Source organism: Ylistrum balloti, unplaced genomic scaffold (genome assembly GCF_031769215.1).
Source record: "Ylistrum balloti isolate Yb309-2 unplaced genomic scaffold, AGI_CSIRO_Ybal_v1 Utg369972, whole genome shotgun sequence".
Lineage (NCBI taxonomy): Eukaryota > Metazoa > Mollusca > Bivalvia > Pectinida > Pectinidae > Ylistrum > Ylistrum balloti.
Window position 1 is genome coordinate 2,402,942 of NW_026782064.1, and position 16,412 is coordinate 2,419,353.

At 38.4% G+C, this 16,412-nt stretch overlaps 2 protein-coding genes across 2 annotated transcripts in view; both read right to left on the reverse strand.

Annotated features, from left to right (window-relative positions):
- The window catches only part of LOC132547748 (LHFPL tetraspan subfamily member 6 protein-like), a 33,597-nt gene extending 26,435 nt beyond the window's left edge, over nucleotides 1–7,162 (reverse strand). Inside the window, exon 1 of the mRNA XM_060211548.1 lies at nucleotides 6,784–7,162. Within this exon, the coding sequence (XP_060067531.1) occupies nucleotides 6,784–7,162 (379 nt within the window). The remainder of the gene's footprint in view (nucleotides 1–6,783) is intronic.
- Nucleotides 7,163–9,376: 2,214 nt separating this feature from the next.
- LOC132547740 (monocarboxylate transporter 13-like) lies at nucleotides 9,377–15,447 on the reverse strand. The gene is made up of 5 exons (XM_060211541.1): nucleotides 15,324–15,447; nucleotides 12,757–12,900; nucleotides 12,027–12,167; nucleotides 10,145–11,362; nucleotides 9,377–9,495 (listed from the first exon to the last, which is right to left on the reverse strand). Exons 1-5 carry the CDS (start codon nucleotides 15,445–15,447, stop codon nucleotides 9,377–9,379), a joined length of 1,746 nt encoding a protein of 581 aa, XP_060067524.1.
- Between the last annotated feature and the right edge of the window lie 965 nt (nucleotides 15,448–16,412).

The window sequence follows — 16,412 nt, forward strand, 5'->3', positions numbered from 1 at the left end:
GTCTGTACGTAGTTATTTTACTGAGGGTCTGTACGTACTGTTATTTACTGGGGGTCTGTTATTTTACTGAGGGTCTGTACGTACTGTTATTTACTGAGGGTCTATACGTACTGTTATTTTACTGAGGGTCTATACGTTCTGTTATTTTACTGAGGGTCTGTACGTACTGTTATTTACTGAGGGTCTGTTATTTTACTGAGGGTCTGTACGTACTGTAAATTTACTGAGGGTCTGTTATTTTACTGAGGGTCTGTACGTACTGTTATTTTACTGGAGGTCTGTTATTTTACTGAGGGTCTGTACGTACAGTTATTTTACTGAGGGTCTGTACGTACTGTTATTTTACTGAGGGTCTGTTATTTTACTGAGGGTCTGTACGTACTGTTATATTACTGAGGGTCTGTACGTACTGTTATTTTACTTAGGGTCTGTACGTACTGTTATTTTACTGAGGGTCTGTACGTACTGTTATTTTACTGAGGGTCTGTACGTACAGTTATATTACTGAAGGTCTGTATGTACTGTTAACTTTCTACACCGTCTGCAGGGAGAGGCACCTGTTGTTATTTGTATCACTACACAATACATCATTATTCAAATTGGAAAAAACGAAAATTTAAAAAAAGTTTACGTTTGTCTAATAAGCGTGTTTATATAACGAATGTTGAGAATAACAGTGCATGCTATTAAAAATGTCCATTTTCTTTCTTTGCCTTTCGGCTTTAAACTTAAGGTAAGTAAGGTCATCAATAATGTACTGGTGTGATGTATGCACAGGGACATGAGGAGTTGTAATTCTTGGTGAATATATTTTTGAGGATTTAAATAACCTTCGCTACAAAGGTCACCCCTCTATTATGTACAGTACTGTGATTTGTTTGAATGCTGATCTCGTCACTCTTTATATACACTGAATTGTCCTCCTTTATAACGACAGCTTATATTGTATACAGGCCAGATTACATAAAGGTCAACATTCTCAAACACTAAGCAAATTCTTAGGTCCCTGTGGTATTGAAGAAACAACAGTATTAAATGGATAAATCGGATTCCTTTTTTGTTCAAATTGGGGGAAACGCCACAAGACTCTGAAATAAATGAGATTCCGAGGAGACATCGCGACAGCGATGTACGTCGTGGTGATGAGAGATTGAGTGCCGGTGATAAAACACGTTTTTTCAACATTGATCACCAAGTTCTTCACGTGCAGCACGACATCTGTATGACTTAACTTTATACATAGCTGTATACGAGTTTATGCTGCCGAAAGGGTATATACACTGTATTTATTTAAATGTTTTGTTGTTGAAACATAAATATTTAACAAGCAACATATAAACACAATGGCGACAAGTTCGCCTTCCTATCGACGTTATCGGCTTTTCCTTAGTGTTTACAATCGTGCCGAGACAAATTATGGACAAAACGGTAGAATTTGTGTGTAGGTAGGTACACAATGGCTAAACATAATGGTATTCATCCGCGCACGATGTGTTCTAAACATCAATTATAAAAACATTCAATAACATAGTTTATCACAGAATCGCCGACAGCTCAATTCATTTTCTTCTGGCGGTGGAGTACCACGATCTTCAAAGAAAGGGATTTACTTCACTAAGTAGAGCATATCCTAACGTTTACACAAGGCCTGTAATGTTGTTACTGTTAAAACCACTTGCAGCAGTTCTGTAGTGTATTTACAACAGAAAACAAAATACGGGAACAGCTGCTGTGAAGGACATGGGTTGCAGAATTTTCAATTCTAAATTTTATTTTTTTTGCTTTGTCGGAAAATGCACAAAGTCACATGTTTTCGATCAGTTGTCGGTGCCTATTTAGACAACTGGTTGGTTATAGTAAAACATATTGAAATTGTAAATAAACAATAATATGGCTAAATATGTTTATGACACGTACGGACACAATATCAGAAACTGCACCCGGTGTCATAGTTTGTGACGTGGGCTGGTCCCCTGCTCTAGAATATTGGAAATACGATTTATTGATTAAATACGAATTCTAAGATTCAAACTACAACACATGTACGTACACGAGAGACGGACTCCTCCGGGTAAACCGTCCGGATTGTAATATCTGTTGGGTCAAAAATTACAAATAACGACGCTAAAATATTCGGAATCCATTTTTGATTAAACACATGTATAATTACGTTAATTGTACTACCGAGGTTATTCTATCATAAATGAGTTTCTTCTATGAGAGAACATAGCTTGAGTTTTCACTATGCATATAAATACGGCTGATTCAACTCCGATGCCTGGAATGACCGAACCTGTTTCCTATAGCAACACGAAGGTGAATCACAAGACTTTGGGATCTGTACGACATACACACGTCATAGTGTATATAAACATATAAAAACGCCGGGGAAATCTCCGACTTATATAAACGTTTTTGTATCAGATAAGCCGGGCGTTCTGATGTCTATTAGTACAACACAACCCTTACGTAAACCTAAGGATTATCTCGCCCGAGGTCTAGATCACAAACGATGATACGGGTTTTTTGTCTTTCTTCCAGATAAGTTGGGCTAAGTATCTTTAAATTGTCGGAATCTACCAGTCAGTTATCGCACTTCCGGTTAAGAATACATCGTGACCTTTTAAATTAGTAGTGTTACGGCATGTTTTCAGAAATCTAAGACAGAATCGGGTCTGAATGATAAAATAAAAGACTAGAGTTGTCTACAAAGATAAAATTTGACAAATAAGAATGCGCTGTAAGTGTTTTGCTGCAAGATTTGCCCGTTATCACAGTTCCGAATGAGAAAACATTTTGACAGTTGTTATCGTGGTCGGGTCTCGAGACGGAGTATTAAAGCCAAAACGGTATTTCTGTAGGTGACATGAGCTTATATTGACAGATGTTAACAAGGAAAAGAATGGCACAACAACGGTTTTGAAGCAATAATATACATTTGTGTAAATGAAAATATACAAAGATTACAAGAAAAAGAACATAGAAAAAGTATAATGACGGTCACGTGCTTCCTACAAAATAACTTCAGATATGTCCAACGTTCTGTCTCCTTTTAGCGGAGAAAGGGATTAATATCAAGACAATAACAAAAGACCTTTGGGACAGGAAGAGACATGTGAATCAATTTTGTCATGAAGTCGGGTCTTTCTGGTGTGCGGTTTCACAGCTTGCGAGTCGGTCGTCGAGCGAAAGCACAGTGTGTTCTTTTGATTTAGTTCGATCTGTCCCCGAGATTGGTAATGATGCCATTTTAATTCAATTCCTGAAGAAGAGATGACTCAGTGCACACTGCCTGTGGTACAAACTGGTGCGGCGCGCTGTAGAACCAGCCCGCGGCTACAACAGACGGTCAGGTCACTGCATGATGTAATGGAGCTGAATTAAAGCTACTGAATTATCATCGAGAATATTAATTTTGAACAATATGCATTCAGAAGTAGAGTTTCGGTTTTATACGCATTAATATTCGGCGATATTTGTCATATAACTCTTACAAGCTCGCATCCCGAGTCTCCGATTCTTCAACCTCACTCCAATTCCCAAATAAGAATCGACTTCGGTATTACAATACACGTTTGGTCATTCTGTACAGAAAGGAGGAGGGACAAGGGGTTAAGTGGTAGAGGAGGGAATCTATCACGTAACAAAAAGATGAACAAGATATTTAGACTGACACACATGGAGATTACTAGCAACTCCTCGTCTATAGAACAAGCAAACCAAAGGGAGTTCAGAGGCTGGACAGATGCGCGCCACACGAACGCGCCGCTGTTGACATAGGTCACGTTGTGTGTTGCGGAACTATTTCGATACCATCATGTTTTCTCTGTACCACAGGAATGCGCCACTGATGACATAGATCACATTGTGTGTTGAGGAACCAGACTATTTTGATACCATCATGTTTTCTCTATACCACATGATGACAGATCGCATCAACGGACCTCCCCGTTACACAAAGGTCGGGGTAACATAAATGATGTGTGTGGAATGTACATCTATATAAACACGATGGGTGATGTCGCGGATACTTCGGTTCGACATACGTATAGTCTTGTAGTATAACCCCCGAACCACCGAACCTGTTCTCAGTTCTGATAGATTTGAAATAAATTACGTGATGGAATCCTATACTTACAACAATTATCGAGTTTGTTCTGATTGTAGATCAGCCTTGATATTTGAAATACTTTCCTTTTTGCGTTTTTTTTTTCAACCTCTCTTATCTATATATATTATCATAAATATTTTGCTGTTTTTTTTTAATATTTAAAGCATCGAGTTAACAGAGGCAGAAGGATAGCAATATTTGGAAAAACTACCACATCCCCACTTGCAATGTACGTCATTCTGAGGACGATATGGCCAAAACCTTTCCCTATAATTAGCTACAATTTCTATTTCTAGACACACACGTAACCCGGAACTATGTGGTCAGGGATCCATGTGTAAGTTGCATGTCTGACCAGACACTGGACACACGGGGTGCTGTATTGATTCGATCAGATTGACCGCTAGATCACGTGACCGGACAACCATTACATGTCGAAGGAAAATTTCCTGTTGACCGACCTCGTCTATACTGGGGGATTAATTAGGACAGCTATTGTTCTCGGTGTGATCGTGCATGACGATGGATGCTGGAATCTTTCTAGACCCGGGCATTTTCTTTCGTGCGTTACAATTTCAAACGCAAAGTAGACACATTTGTGGTTCACAACACGTTTTTCCTTTGTGTTTCCGTTTGGTGGCTCTCATTGGCCCCTTGTCTAGTTAGAGTAGGGTCATGCAATCAAGTTTACCTTATGTCACGTGACACCGATCTATGGAAGCTGTTATAAAGACTCAAAACGCGAATAAATTAAACAAGAATGTTTGCTGGATATTAAGATGGTATGCATTTAATTCTACATTACTACATGTACCGTAAACCAGAACAAGTAGCAAAGCGTCTTTAACCACGCTAACCTACGCAATCCGGAACCCTGGTTATAACAAATGTCAACAACACGATCATTCACAATACAGAACCCATTCCTTAGACCGAATTTTACAAAGATGCAGACCTCGTTTTAAATGTTGGCTATTCAGCACATTGCAAAACAGTTTGAATGATAACACGAGAATTTTAATCATTTGCAAATATACGTGTAAATACGCCCCTTTGCCTCTACAGATCATATATCTAAATTAGTCAAGATATGTTAAAGGAAAATTCACGCTAATTGGTGAAAGAATTTGATAAACAAATTTCCAGTCCTTTATCATAATTTGATATCCGGTCTTAGAGGTTCTGATAAATTAGGGAGATCGTCTGATTAATTCATGAGAAGAGAGTTTAATTAATCTGCCAGTGTGTTAGAACTATATCTTTGTCCGTGGTTAAACAGCTCATTCTTATCAACAATGATCTTTAATTGTTGTGTGACATAATTGTTACACTGATGTCAGCACATGTCCCTGCCAATCCCTGGATACCACTGATGTCAGTACGTGTATGTACATATCCCGGATACTACTGATGTCAGTACGTGTCCGTACATATCCCTGGATACCACTGATGTCAGTACGTGTCCGTACATATCCCCGGATACTACTGATGTCAGTACGTGTCCGTACATATCCCCGGATACTACTGATGTCAGTACGTGTCCGTACATATCCCTGGATACTACTGATGTCAGTACGTGTCCGTACATATCCCTGGATACTACTGATGTCAGTTCGTGTCCGTACATATCCCTGGATACTACTGATGTCCGTACATATCCCTGGTTACCACTGATGTCAGTACATGTCCGTACATATCCCGGATACTACTGATGTCAGCACGTGTCCGTAAATATCCCTGGATACCACTGATGTCAGTACGTGTCCGTAAATATCCCCGGATACTACTGATGTCAGTACGTGTCCGTACATATCCCCGGATACTACTGATGTCAGTACGTGTCCGTACATATCCCCGGATACTACTGATGTCAGTACGTGTCCGTACATATCCCGGATACTACTGATGTCAGTACGTGTCCGTACATATCCCTGGATACCACTGATGTCAGTACGTGTCCGTACATATCCCCGGATACTACTGATGTCAGTACGTGTCCGTACATATCCCCGGATACTACTGATGTCATTATGTGTCCGTACATATCCCTGGATACTACTGATGTCAGTACGTGTCCGTACATATCCCTGGATACTACTGATGTCAGAACGTGTCCGTACATATCCCTGAATACCACTGATGTCAGTACGTGTCCATACATATCCCCGGATACTACTGATGTCAGTACGTGTCCCTGCTAATCCCCGGATACTACTATGTCAGTACGTGTCCGTACATATCCCTGGTTACCACTGATGTCAGTACATGTCCGTACATATCCCCGGATACTACTGATGTCAGTACGTGTCCGTACATATCCCCGGATACTACTGATGTCAGTACGTGTCCGTACATATCCCCGGATACTACTATGTCAGTACGTGTCCGTACATATCTCCGGATACTACTGATGTCAGTACGTGTCCGTACATATCCCTGTATACTACTGATGTCCGTACATATCCCTGGATACTTCTGATGTCCGTACATATCCCCGGATACTACTGATGTCAGTACGTGTCCGTACATATCCCCGGATACTACTGATGTCAGTACGTGTCCGCACATATCCCCGGATACCACTGATGTCAGTACGTGTCCGTACATATCCCCGGATACTACTAATGTCAGTACGTGATGTTACGTACACGGGCTATGAGGTAACTACTTACCGGCACACAGCTGCAGGATCCCGGCCACCCGGGCTATTGTCGGTGAGACTATTCCCTGGATACACACGGCCAGGATAGCCGTGAGGGACACCAGCATAGCTATCCCACACCCCACTCCAATTGTCAGAGTTCCAATCTGCCAGGACAAACTAGGAATGTCTCCGAACGTGGAGTAACGTCCACACTGTTCTACCATTACAAGGGATCCGAACTCGTTCATCCGGGGGTAGTTACATCTCCGGAAAACCCCGAAATACACGGGTGTCTCTCCCATGTACCCACGTAACCAGAAGGGCATATAGAATCCTACACTGCCCGCCAGAGCTGCTAGTAGGGACGTGAACGCCCAGAAAACCCCGACACCGGACAGACCAGCCATTCTCTACACGGTCGTAACGTTAACACACAACGTAACGGACGTACACTAGCTAAAGACAGTTAAAATCAAACATACAAATTCTTCCTTTATCAAAGAACATCCGAAATTTTGATTTCCTCAGTAATTCTAACAGAATAAGGCATGTAAACGAATACCTTAATTGCACCCATGTAATTCCTTGTTTCACTTCCTTAAATTCTGCCGTCTTTTCTCTATGGACTTTTAACTAATATTCTCCCGAATAAATCCAGACGGTGGACGCACGCGCTGATCGAATTCACACATCTTACACCGCTATGTAAACTTGAAACAGAGGATCTATACTATATCAACGTACAGGTCTATCTTATTGTATCAATCCTTCCCCGCTTGTCATCGAAAGAGAATTAGCCAGCACGGCAGTAATCCCCAACTCGCTGAGAATGATGTGAAAGACAGAGTATGAAGACAAAGCGTGCAGTCCAAACCACCTCGCATATCAGTCACCGCAACATCGTGGCTACAACCGTCACGGTCGCTAGTCGTGCAGGGGATAAACAGAACACACGATCTCTGATCTGTTTACATACGGGGTCTCAGCCATGAATGAAATCTTTACAAACTACACACGCTTACCGCTTACGCTATAAGACTTGTGACTGATCACTCAAGCGGAGAGTTCAGCCCTTGGTTCAGAGGTCATGTCAAGAGAGAGGTCAACGGATATTTTCTGAAGCGATAGAGTTTGCTCTTCAGAATTACGTATCTGAACCCACTAGATTTATAAAGCAAATGATTAAAAACTCCTGTCACATTGTTTGTACCTACCATTCGAAACATTTCAATATTAAATACTTTTTCCTAATGGATGAAACTATATGTGCGTGTTTTGTCCGAGAGACTCATGAATTTGTAATAAGCTTGTACGAGTTATGTCCCTTGATGTTGCAGGAGATTTAATACTTGTTACATGTGTGGAGTACCTACTATTAATACGTCACTGATACAAACCAAACCAGGTGTCAGAAAGTGGTATAAAGTATATTTTGATAAAAACAAACAAACAAACAAAACAAAAAACGACAAACTTTCATTATATGAAACAAAGATTGAATTACTTATTTTTCTACAAATTCTACAGCTTAAATATAATAAAACCCGTGTGAGGACTGTCCACCCTCACACGGCAAAGAACACTGTCTGTCAACCAACCATTATAGAGACGACATTTCTTGTATGGCATGTAGATATAAATATTACTTACATTATATATATATATTACTTACATTATTAGGATGCTGGTCTGATATTACTGCTTTTGGGTTAAAGAAATTAACACTGAGCACACATACCTCTACATCTATATTGAATGGTGACTTATGGTATGTCAGTAAGTAAAACGCCAGCACGAAATCTGTAATAAAATGTACTCCCTCTATCTATCCGACGACTAGTAAAGAAAAAATATACTGAATGAATAAAACAATCAAACTAACAAACAAACAAACAAAGCACTCAAACTCCAAAACGATACACATTATACGATACACTAACCCGTTTTGTACACGTGATCTAGGTGCGGATTTATAGCAATAAATATGTGGGATTTATATAAGCTGCTAGCTATATATGGCCATGTTCTGTATTTTTAATGGTACGGTATTCTCGTATTGTTTCTATATTTAATTCGGTTTTTTCAGGAACTTTAACAAATCTTCATCAATACACTGATAGTCAAACATGTAGAGTGATTAACAGATGTTGTCCTGTGTGGTGTCGTGTTATACTTTCTCCTTCTAAAGAACATCTTCTTTACCATATAACATTCACAACAACAAAACATCGAGAACATGCTTTTGTTTGGTGATATTGAACGTATCATCACTCTCAGTAATCTATATCAAACCAGATTTCTCAAGTTCGCTCCCTTGTGATGGCCTATATCTGTGACACTACACGTAATATACTGTAGAATTGTTTATTTTCGAAGTGCTCTCGTTTTAACCATTGTAGAGGATAGAATTAAATAGCGAAAATAAGAAATCTTCCAACTGAAATTGATTATGTAAATTTCGACAATTTCATTACTTCCGCTGAAACATTTTTACTTAGTTTTAACCATCGAAAAATAAACAACCTTTAACAGTATTAAGGTGTTATCTATCAGGGGTTGTGTGAGAAACAAATAAGCCACAGATGTTAGTATACAACACAACATTTAATATAGTCACGTGATCACCGTCTTATCCTGATTAGTAAAGCCTCGATCGTAAGTAATCCGGATCCAAACGCTGACACGCTAGCACCAAGGACAACTGCACCTATCCAGGATCCTGTGACGTCACGAATCACTCCTGTTATCGATACATTAAAATTAGTATATTATGCATGTCAATTATGAGGATAAACTTCGGATAATCTGGCAAGCGAAGTGATGAACATTGACAAGTTGTGAGTTTAGGCATGTGGACAGTGTATCACCTGTTTCGCTTGTATGGAGCAGGAGCAGATTTTTTCTAAATATACAAAGCTCGCGTTATACCCCTTCCCCCCCTCCCCCCCCCCCCCCTCTCTCTCTCTCTCTCTCTCTCTCTCTCTCTCTCTCTCTCTCTCTCTCTCTCTCTCTCTCTCTCTCTCTCTCTCTCTCAACTTGTTTATAATTGTTTGTTATTATATCATACTGCCACCTTGTAAATATATAATGTAAGTGTATTAATGTTTCGAAAAGGCTTTATATAAGTTGTAAAAACTGTGTCTATTGTTACGTATGTGCAATAGAATATGTTTAAATCAATCAAATAAAAAAAGCGAAACTGATTTAGAAATGTATAAAACAATTTGTATCTTATAAAACTTCATACTAAATTTTGAGGAATAATATTGACAGTTGGATTTGTTTATATATATATATATATACTGACACAATCAGTTTAGATAAATAAGAAAAAATGACCAAAAAAAGTGCCAGAATGAAAAAGTATTAATGTCCGTAACACAACCTACCCGCCAGGAAAGGATTCACCAGTAGCGCTAGCGAGGCGAGAAAGGCGGCGAATCCCCAAGCACTAGATAACTTTTCAACTCCAAACTTGTCAGCAAGAATGGCTATTTGAGTTCCTGTGTAACCTCCGGTGAAAATTCCAAGGAACATAGAGAGCAAACAGAATCCAATAAATGAATTGATGTATGGAGTAATGAACCCGACCATAGCGAACACAGTCAGGTTCAAATGATACATCGTTTGACGCTTGACAAAGCCAAAATCGGCGAGCCAACCAAAAAATATCCGACCGAAAAGATCAGCTGCGCCGAGAATGGACACAATTATGGCCCCTTGTTCATCACTGATGCTCTTTTCATTTGCAACTGAAGGAAGGACATTAAAGAGCGAATGTTGACCCATAATTCCCGTAAATAACACAAATATAAAAACAAGGTAAGTCGAATTCTTTAGTAAGGACCATTCTAACATCGGTTTCTTTTTTGTATCGTCTACTTTCTCTGGTTCAGATGTGCGTTTGTTATAATTCAGAGTGTGTTCGAGCCCCGAACCAGAGAGCGAAGGAAATGACTCTAGACTTGCGAACAACAAGTCATTCGTAAGTTCTTTTGATTGTAGAGTATTACTGTGTTGTGTGGAATTTATTCTGACAGATTCTGTTCTCGGTCTTGTTTCGTCCTGAATCCGTTTGATGGCTATACATGGCAATGATGAGGTAGAAAGGTGATGACTTGTTTCGTTTCGTTTTATATCCAGAAGAAATTGTTCTTGGTTTTGTATGGCTCTATCATACATGCATGTTTCTCCACTTTCTGTTTTGGAAGTGATCCCAGTTCCTTTTCCATCCTCAAATATTTCGAAGTCTAAACTTTTCGTGTTTTCCAGTAGAGGATGTGTTGTGTCCTTCTCACCAGTAGAGTGTTTATCGTCTCTTTCCGTTTTATTTGTTTTACCCCTGACTTTGTTAAACAGAACCCAGTATGACGGAGGCCTGAAGAAAGAACAGAAAACACAGGTATGAAACATGAAAGCTCCAACAAGGAGTAGACACCCTCCAAGTCCGTAATAGTTGATGAGCACGCGGATGATGGGAGGTAACGCGAAGGATCCGGCCCCAGAACCGGAAGCGGAAAGTCCATTGGCAAGAGCTCTTCTCTTCTGAAAGTGGAATCCTTGAAAAGTGATGGACGGTGACAAACACAAACCAAAGCCAACTCCTGGAACAAACGAAAGAACAAAATTACACATTCTAATTTAATGTCCATATTTTGTGATAAATGGACGTTTTATACGTTTATTTTGGTTAAGAGTAGTTTCTGGGGATTTACTTCCTGTAGGTATGAAATAAACGCCAGTAGCTTACGTGTTAGGTAATGGTTTTCACTTAAATTATTACAAACCGTATCCAGCATTTTATCTACTGGATAAAAAACTTTGATTTCCCTAAAGTAACATTTTTACTTATAGAAGTCACGTTCCTCTGCTATAGGAATATATTGATGCTGAATTTTTCGAAATTTGCCGACACATTCCTATATATGGTAATAATTAACAATATATGTAAACTGTAAAATAATTCGTTTTTGTAGGGCTCGTTCAAAAAACAAACAAAAAACAAAAACAAACAAACAAACAAACTAACAAAAATAATAATAAAAAAAAAACAAACAAAACAAAACAATTTTTAAACAAAAAACCCAGACAAACAAACAAAATAACTAACAAAAACCCCACAAAAACGAAACCAAGGTTTACATTGATACTTGATTCCATGGCTAGATAGAGCACGTTATAGTAATTATAACAGTTCGTAGACAAATAAAGTTAAGGATTAATAGTACCCATAGACTCAAGGGAAATAAATAATTTTGCAGTACTTAACTGACATCACTCCGTAAGTAAGATAAAAGGCGGGCACTGATTGGACGAACGATGTACAAGCTAGACCAATGGCGGCTACCATCCCGCCCACGAACACTACCAGTCTGTGCGAGTATCGTTCACTCAATGCATTCGCCACAGGACCTGTAATACGGAAATAAAAACGACAAAATTCTCTGAAACTCAGATACTTATTTACATCCTCTAACATCTGGATGACGACTGTGAAGTTTTGAACTCGTGGAAGCTGATAAAATTGATAAATTCAGCTGGCATGTCTATTTCTTCACCAGATGTATGTACATGTAGCTGATATTAAATCGAATGAATGAATAGTTTTAACGATCCTTGATACTAACCTGAACCACCAAATAAAACCGAATGATCTATAGAGTAGTTCAGTATCTCTGGAATCCAAGTGTACAACCACACCGTAGAATGTTTTGTCAATAACAGATACTAGGACGCGTTGGAAGAATGGCTTCAATAATTACAAATGATGTCGATACGATACGGACCGTTAATTTTCCTCGTCCCAAAAGATACAACCACACTTTGGAACATTATATTCAAATACAGCACCACATGTTATAGGAAATCACTACGCTTTCAGGATGTCAGATTTCGTCATACCGAAAAATAGTACCAGGTTATGGAACATATGCTGTCGTTCCACAACATGTTATGAATTACTGATCTAATTACGGAGAAAGGGAGATAATTTGCTGCCTACCTAGAGATAGATGGAAGAATCCAGCAAGGCACTGCGGTCCTATGAGCACACTAGCAGGAACATTGAACCGACGGGACAACTCCACCAGAATGACCCCAAATGATTTCAGTGTCCCTACAATTAGGGCACACACGCCGAAACAACCTGCAACATTGCATATGTGTGTATATTATACAAGACATTATAAAAAAAATTACCAATTTCGTTATTTGTCAGGTACGTAGACAATTGCCGAAGTGTCATCCCTGTGTGGCAACTTTACACATGATTCAGATACACGGTTCTGAACAGACAAACATCAGGTGTCCTTTCATCTTCAATTTGATCTGAAAGTGGTTTTAAGATCATGATTTCACTATTGAAATATAACTTAGATTCTCAATACCGACTAACATGAATGATACAAGTATAAGTGTTTACTCGATGTTTTAACATAGTGACCGTGGTACCACATTAAACGGGACTGTTTTACAGCCAAAGTGTACTACATATCTTCTTGTCGTTTAATATTTCCTTTTAAAACTGTCGTGTAAAGTAATAACCTTTCTGTGACTTAACATGGACGTGTCCGTTCACGTGATATTTGTACAGAAAAAAACGTACTTACAAATTGCAATCACCCAGGACCTCGGTTTGTCAATCGGAAATACGGACACGTGAAATTTCCTGTCAATATTTTTCAGTAATTTTCCCTCTGCACTATATCGATCCGGTGGTGACATTTCCGTATCATAGACCGTGTTAAAACAGACTAGCAGGTACCGGTGTTGACATACATACAAAGTATTACCATCTGTCACGTTATTATAGTTTACATCGACTATAAGATAATATCGTACAAATAATAATAAAAAAAAAAAAAACAGAATTTTTATATTCCTATTTGACTTTCTGATTTAGATATTAGAGAATATGTTATGAGTGCGATTTATCTATATCACAGCTGAGGCAGAGTTTTAGATGAATCTATTGACTACATTTAATTGTGCGTGATATAAGCCATGTATTTTATAGTATTATACAAATAAGGCATACATTTATTGAAGTCTATGCTAATAATATCATCATATTTAAACTAGAATATTTTTCATTGATAATATATTTTAGATCTCGGATGATAGGGACTGTTGAGAACAAAAGAAAAACTGTCATCGAGCAAATCTGGGTCATTTTGAAGAGGAATCCTCTTTGGTATCGGGTGTTGGTCTCAGAGGACATCATGCGGAACCCCTCATGAAAATTAATTATTCTACAGTAAGTGGTGTAAATGGCTATAAAATGACACAGTGCTCTACTTATGTGTGTCCTTAAATCACTCTACTATAACTCATATCGACTGTGACATTTTCTTGTCACGACATCGCTTAATACATTACAAAATAAAAATCCAGAATATCTTATTGGGTTAGGCTAGGTTTAATGTTATTTAATGGCATTCAATGACGACCTGTTTGTGTCAGTAAAACAAAGGGAAGTAACTCTGAGAGATCAGAATGGTGTTAATTGCATACACGTATTTTAGGGGATGCTGTGTGAGTTGGTGTTAAATATTATCGTCTTTAAATCTCTAATAAATTAAACAAGATACTGAATTACTGAAACCCTTCGACTTTCTCGTTTGATAGATTTAATAGTTTAATTGATACGTTTAACATCAGGAACATTTCATCCATGTACTCCGAATATGTTGAGACCGTTCATTATAATCTATATGAAGGGATGTGTAGATTTTTATTAATTTACTTATCTATTTTGTATCCAGATATGTCTATTTTGTATCCAAATATGTCTATTTTGTATCCAGATAAATCTATTTTGTATCCAGATATGTCTATTTTGTATCCAGATAAATCTATTTTGTATCCAGATATGTCTATTTTGTATCCGGATATGTCTATTTTGTATCCAGATATGTCTATTTTGTATCCAGATATGTCTATTTTGTATCCAGATATGTCTATTTTGTATCCGGATATGTTTATTTTGTATCCAGATATGTCTATTTTGTTGGTGTTCTGTAAGATACTAGTACTAATTTCCATAGTGCTCCATTTTCCGCCTTTGTACATCCTTTGTTGTATTTGACGATGTTGTATAAATTAATTATATCCTATTTCTGTATCATTTCCTGTCAATCTGGCAGCAAAAGTCTCATCTTAAAAGCACTTGGCATTGTATGCTGATAATGCTACGCTTGGCTTAAATTTATTTCATAAATCCGCATCAGATACGTAATGGTAGGTCCATAAAGCCAACATTAATATCCGAACTTTCAATATTCATTGCAGGTAATATATTTCAATGCATTGTTACATGAATTTATTTCAAATTTTTGTTTTTTACTTCTTATATGTGTGTTTATTTTTTCTACAGAAAGTTTTACAAAACAAACACACGTACAGACGTAAATGCTACCTTAACAATGCGTGACCTCATCTATACAAACATTATCTATTTTTACCTGTAATCATTATCTACAGGTAAATAGATCACCGGTCATCTCATTCCCTGATAACACGTGTGTAACAGCTGATTAATTTCTTTAAATTAACAATAAGATATATTACCGAAGACAGTTACATACGCCCATCCGTGATCAATTGGTAGGTGGCTGTAGTCTGTCCGAACAGTTTCCTCCACCACGACATGGTCAGTGCTGGTTTTTTTGTTCGCCTGACCAGTGCTCTTCATATTTGTAGGTAACCGTTCAACTGAGCTGAAAATAAATCGTGACTTTTGTCTCTGACGTGAGAAAAGTCATTCTGGAAGACAAGTTTAGTATCTTATCTAGTGTGTTATCCGATATAAATCCGATACAACAGAGGCTTGTAGGATGTGGATTTAAAGTCTATGTACAGTTACCTACTTATGTTAAACATATGTCTTGATGTACGTCCCTGCCATTCAAATGAATTTATTTAAATCCGATCGTCATCTGTACTTCCGTCCAAGAATAAAACGACTCATTGGTTCAGGAGGGGTGACTTATAGGTGAAGTTCCGGTCTAATTCGGCATGTTACGGTCTAGTGTCAGAATGTTAAAACGGTTATATTTAGACTGAGGTCCAGTACGAAGTCTTGATGTGTGTCTACTGTTACAAAGAGTTTATACTAATGTAGAGTAACAGAATTCAGGTCTTGTCTCGACGAGTTCAATGGCAATGGCTGAGAACTGCTGAAGGCTCGCAGTGATCATACTGATGTATAACGACTAAGTTCCGGTCTAGTCTTGTATGTTCATACTGTTGTATAACGAGTTCCGGTCTAGTGTTGTGTGTTCATACTGTTGTATAACGATCGAGATCCGGTCTAGTCTTGTGTGTTCATACTGTTGTATAACGAGTTCCGGTCTGGTCGTGTGTGTTCATACTGTTGTATAACGATCGAGTTCAGGTCTGGTCTTGTGTGTTCATACTGTTGTATAACGATCGAGTTCCGGTCTAGTCTTGTGTGTTCATACTGTTGTATAACGTTCGAGTTCCGGTCAGGTCTTGTGTGGTCATACTATTGTATGACGTTCGAGTTCCGGTCTGGTCTTGTGTGTTCATACTGTTGTATAACGTTCGAGTTCCGGTCAGGTCTTGTGTGGTCATACTGTTGTATAACGATCGAGTTCCGGTCTGGTCTTTTGTGTTCTTATTGTTGTATAACGCCCG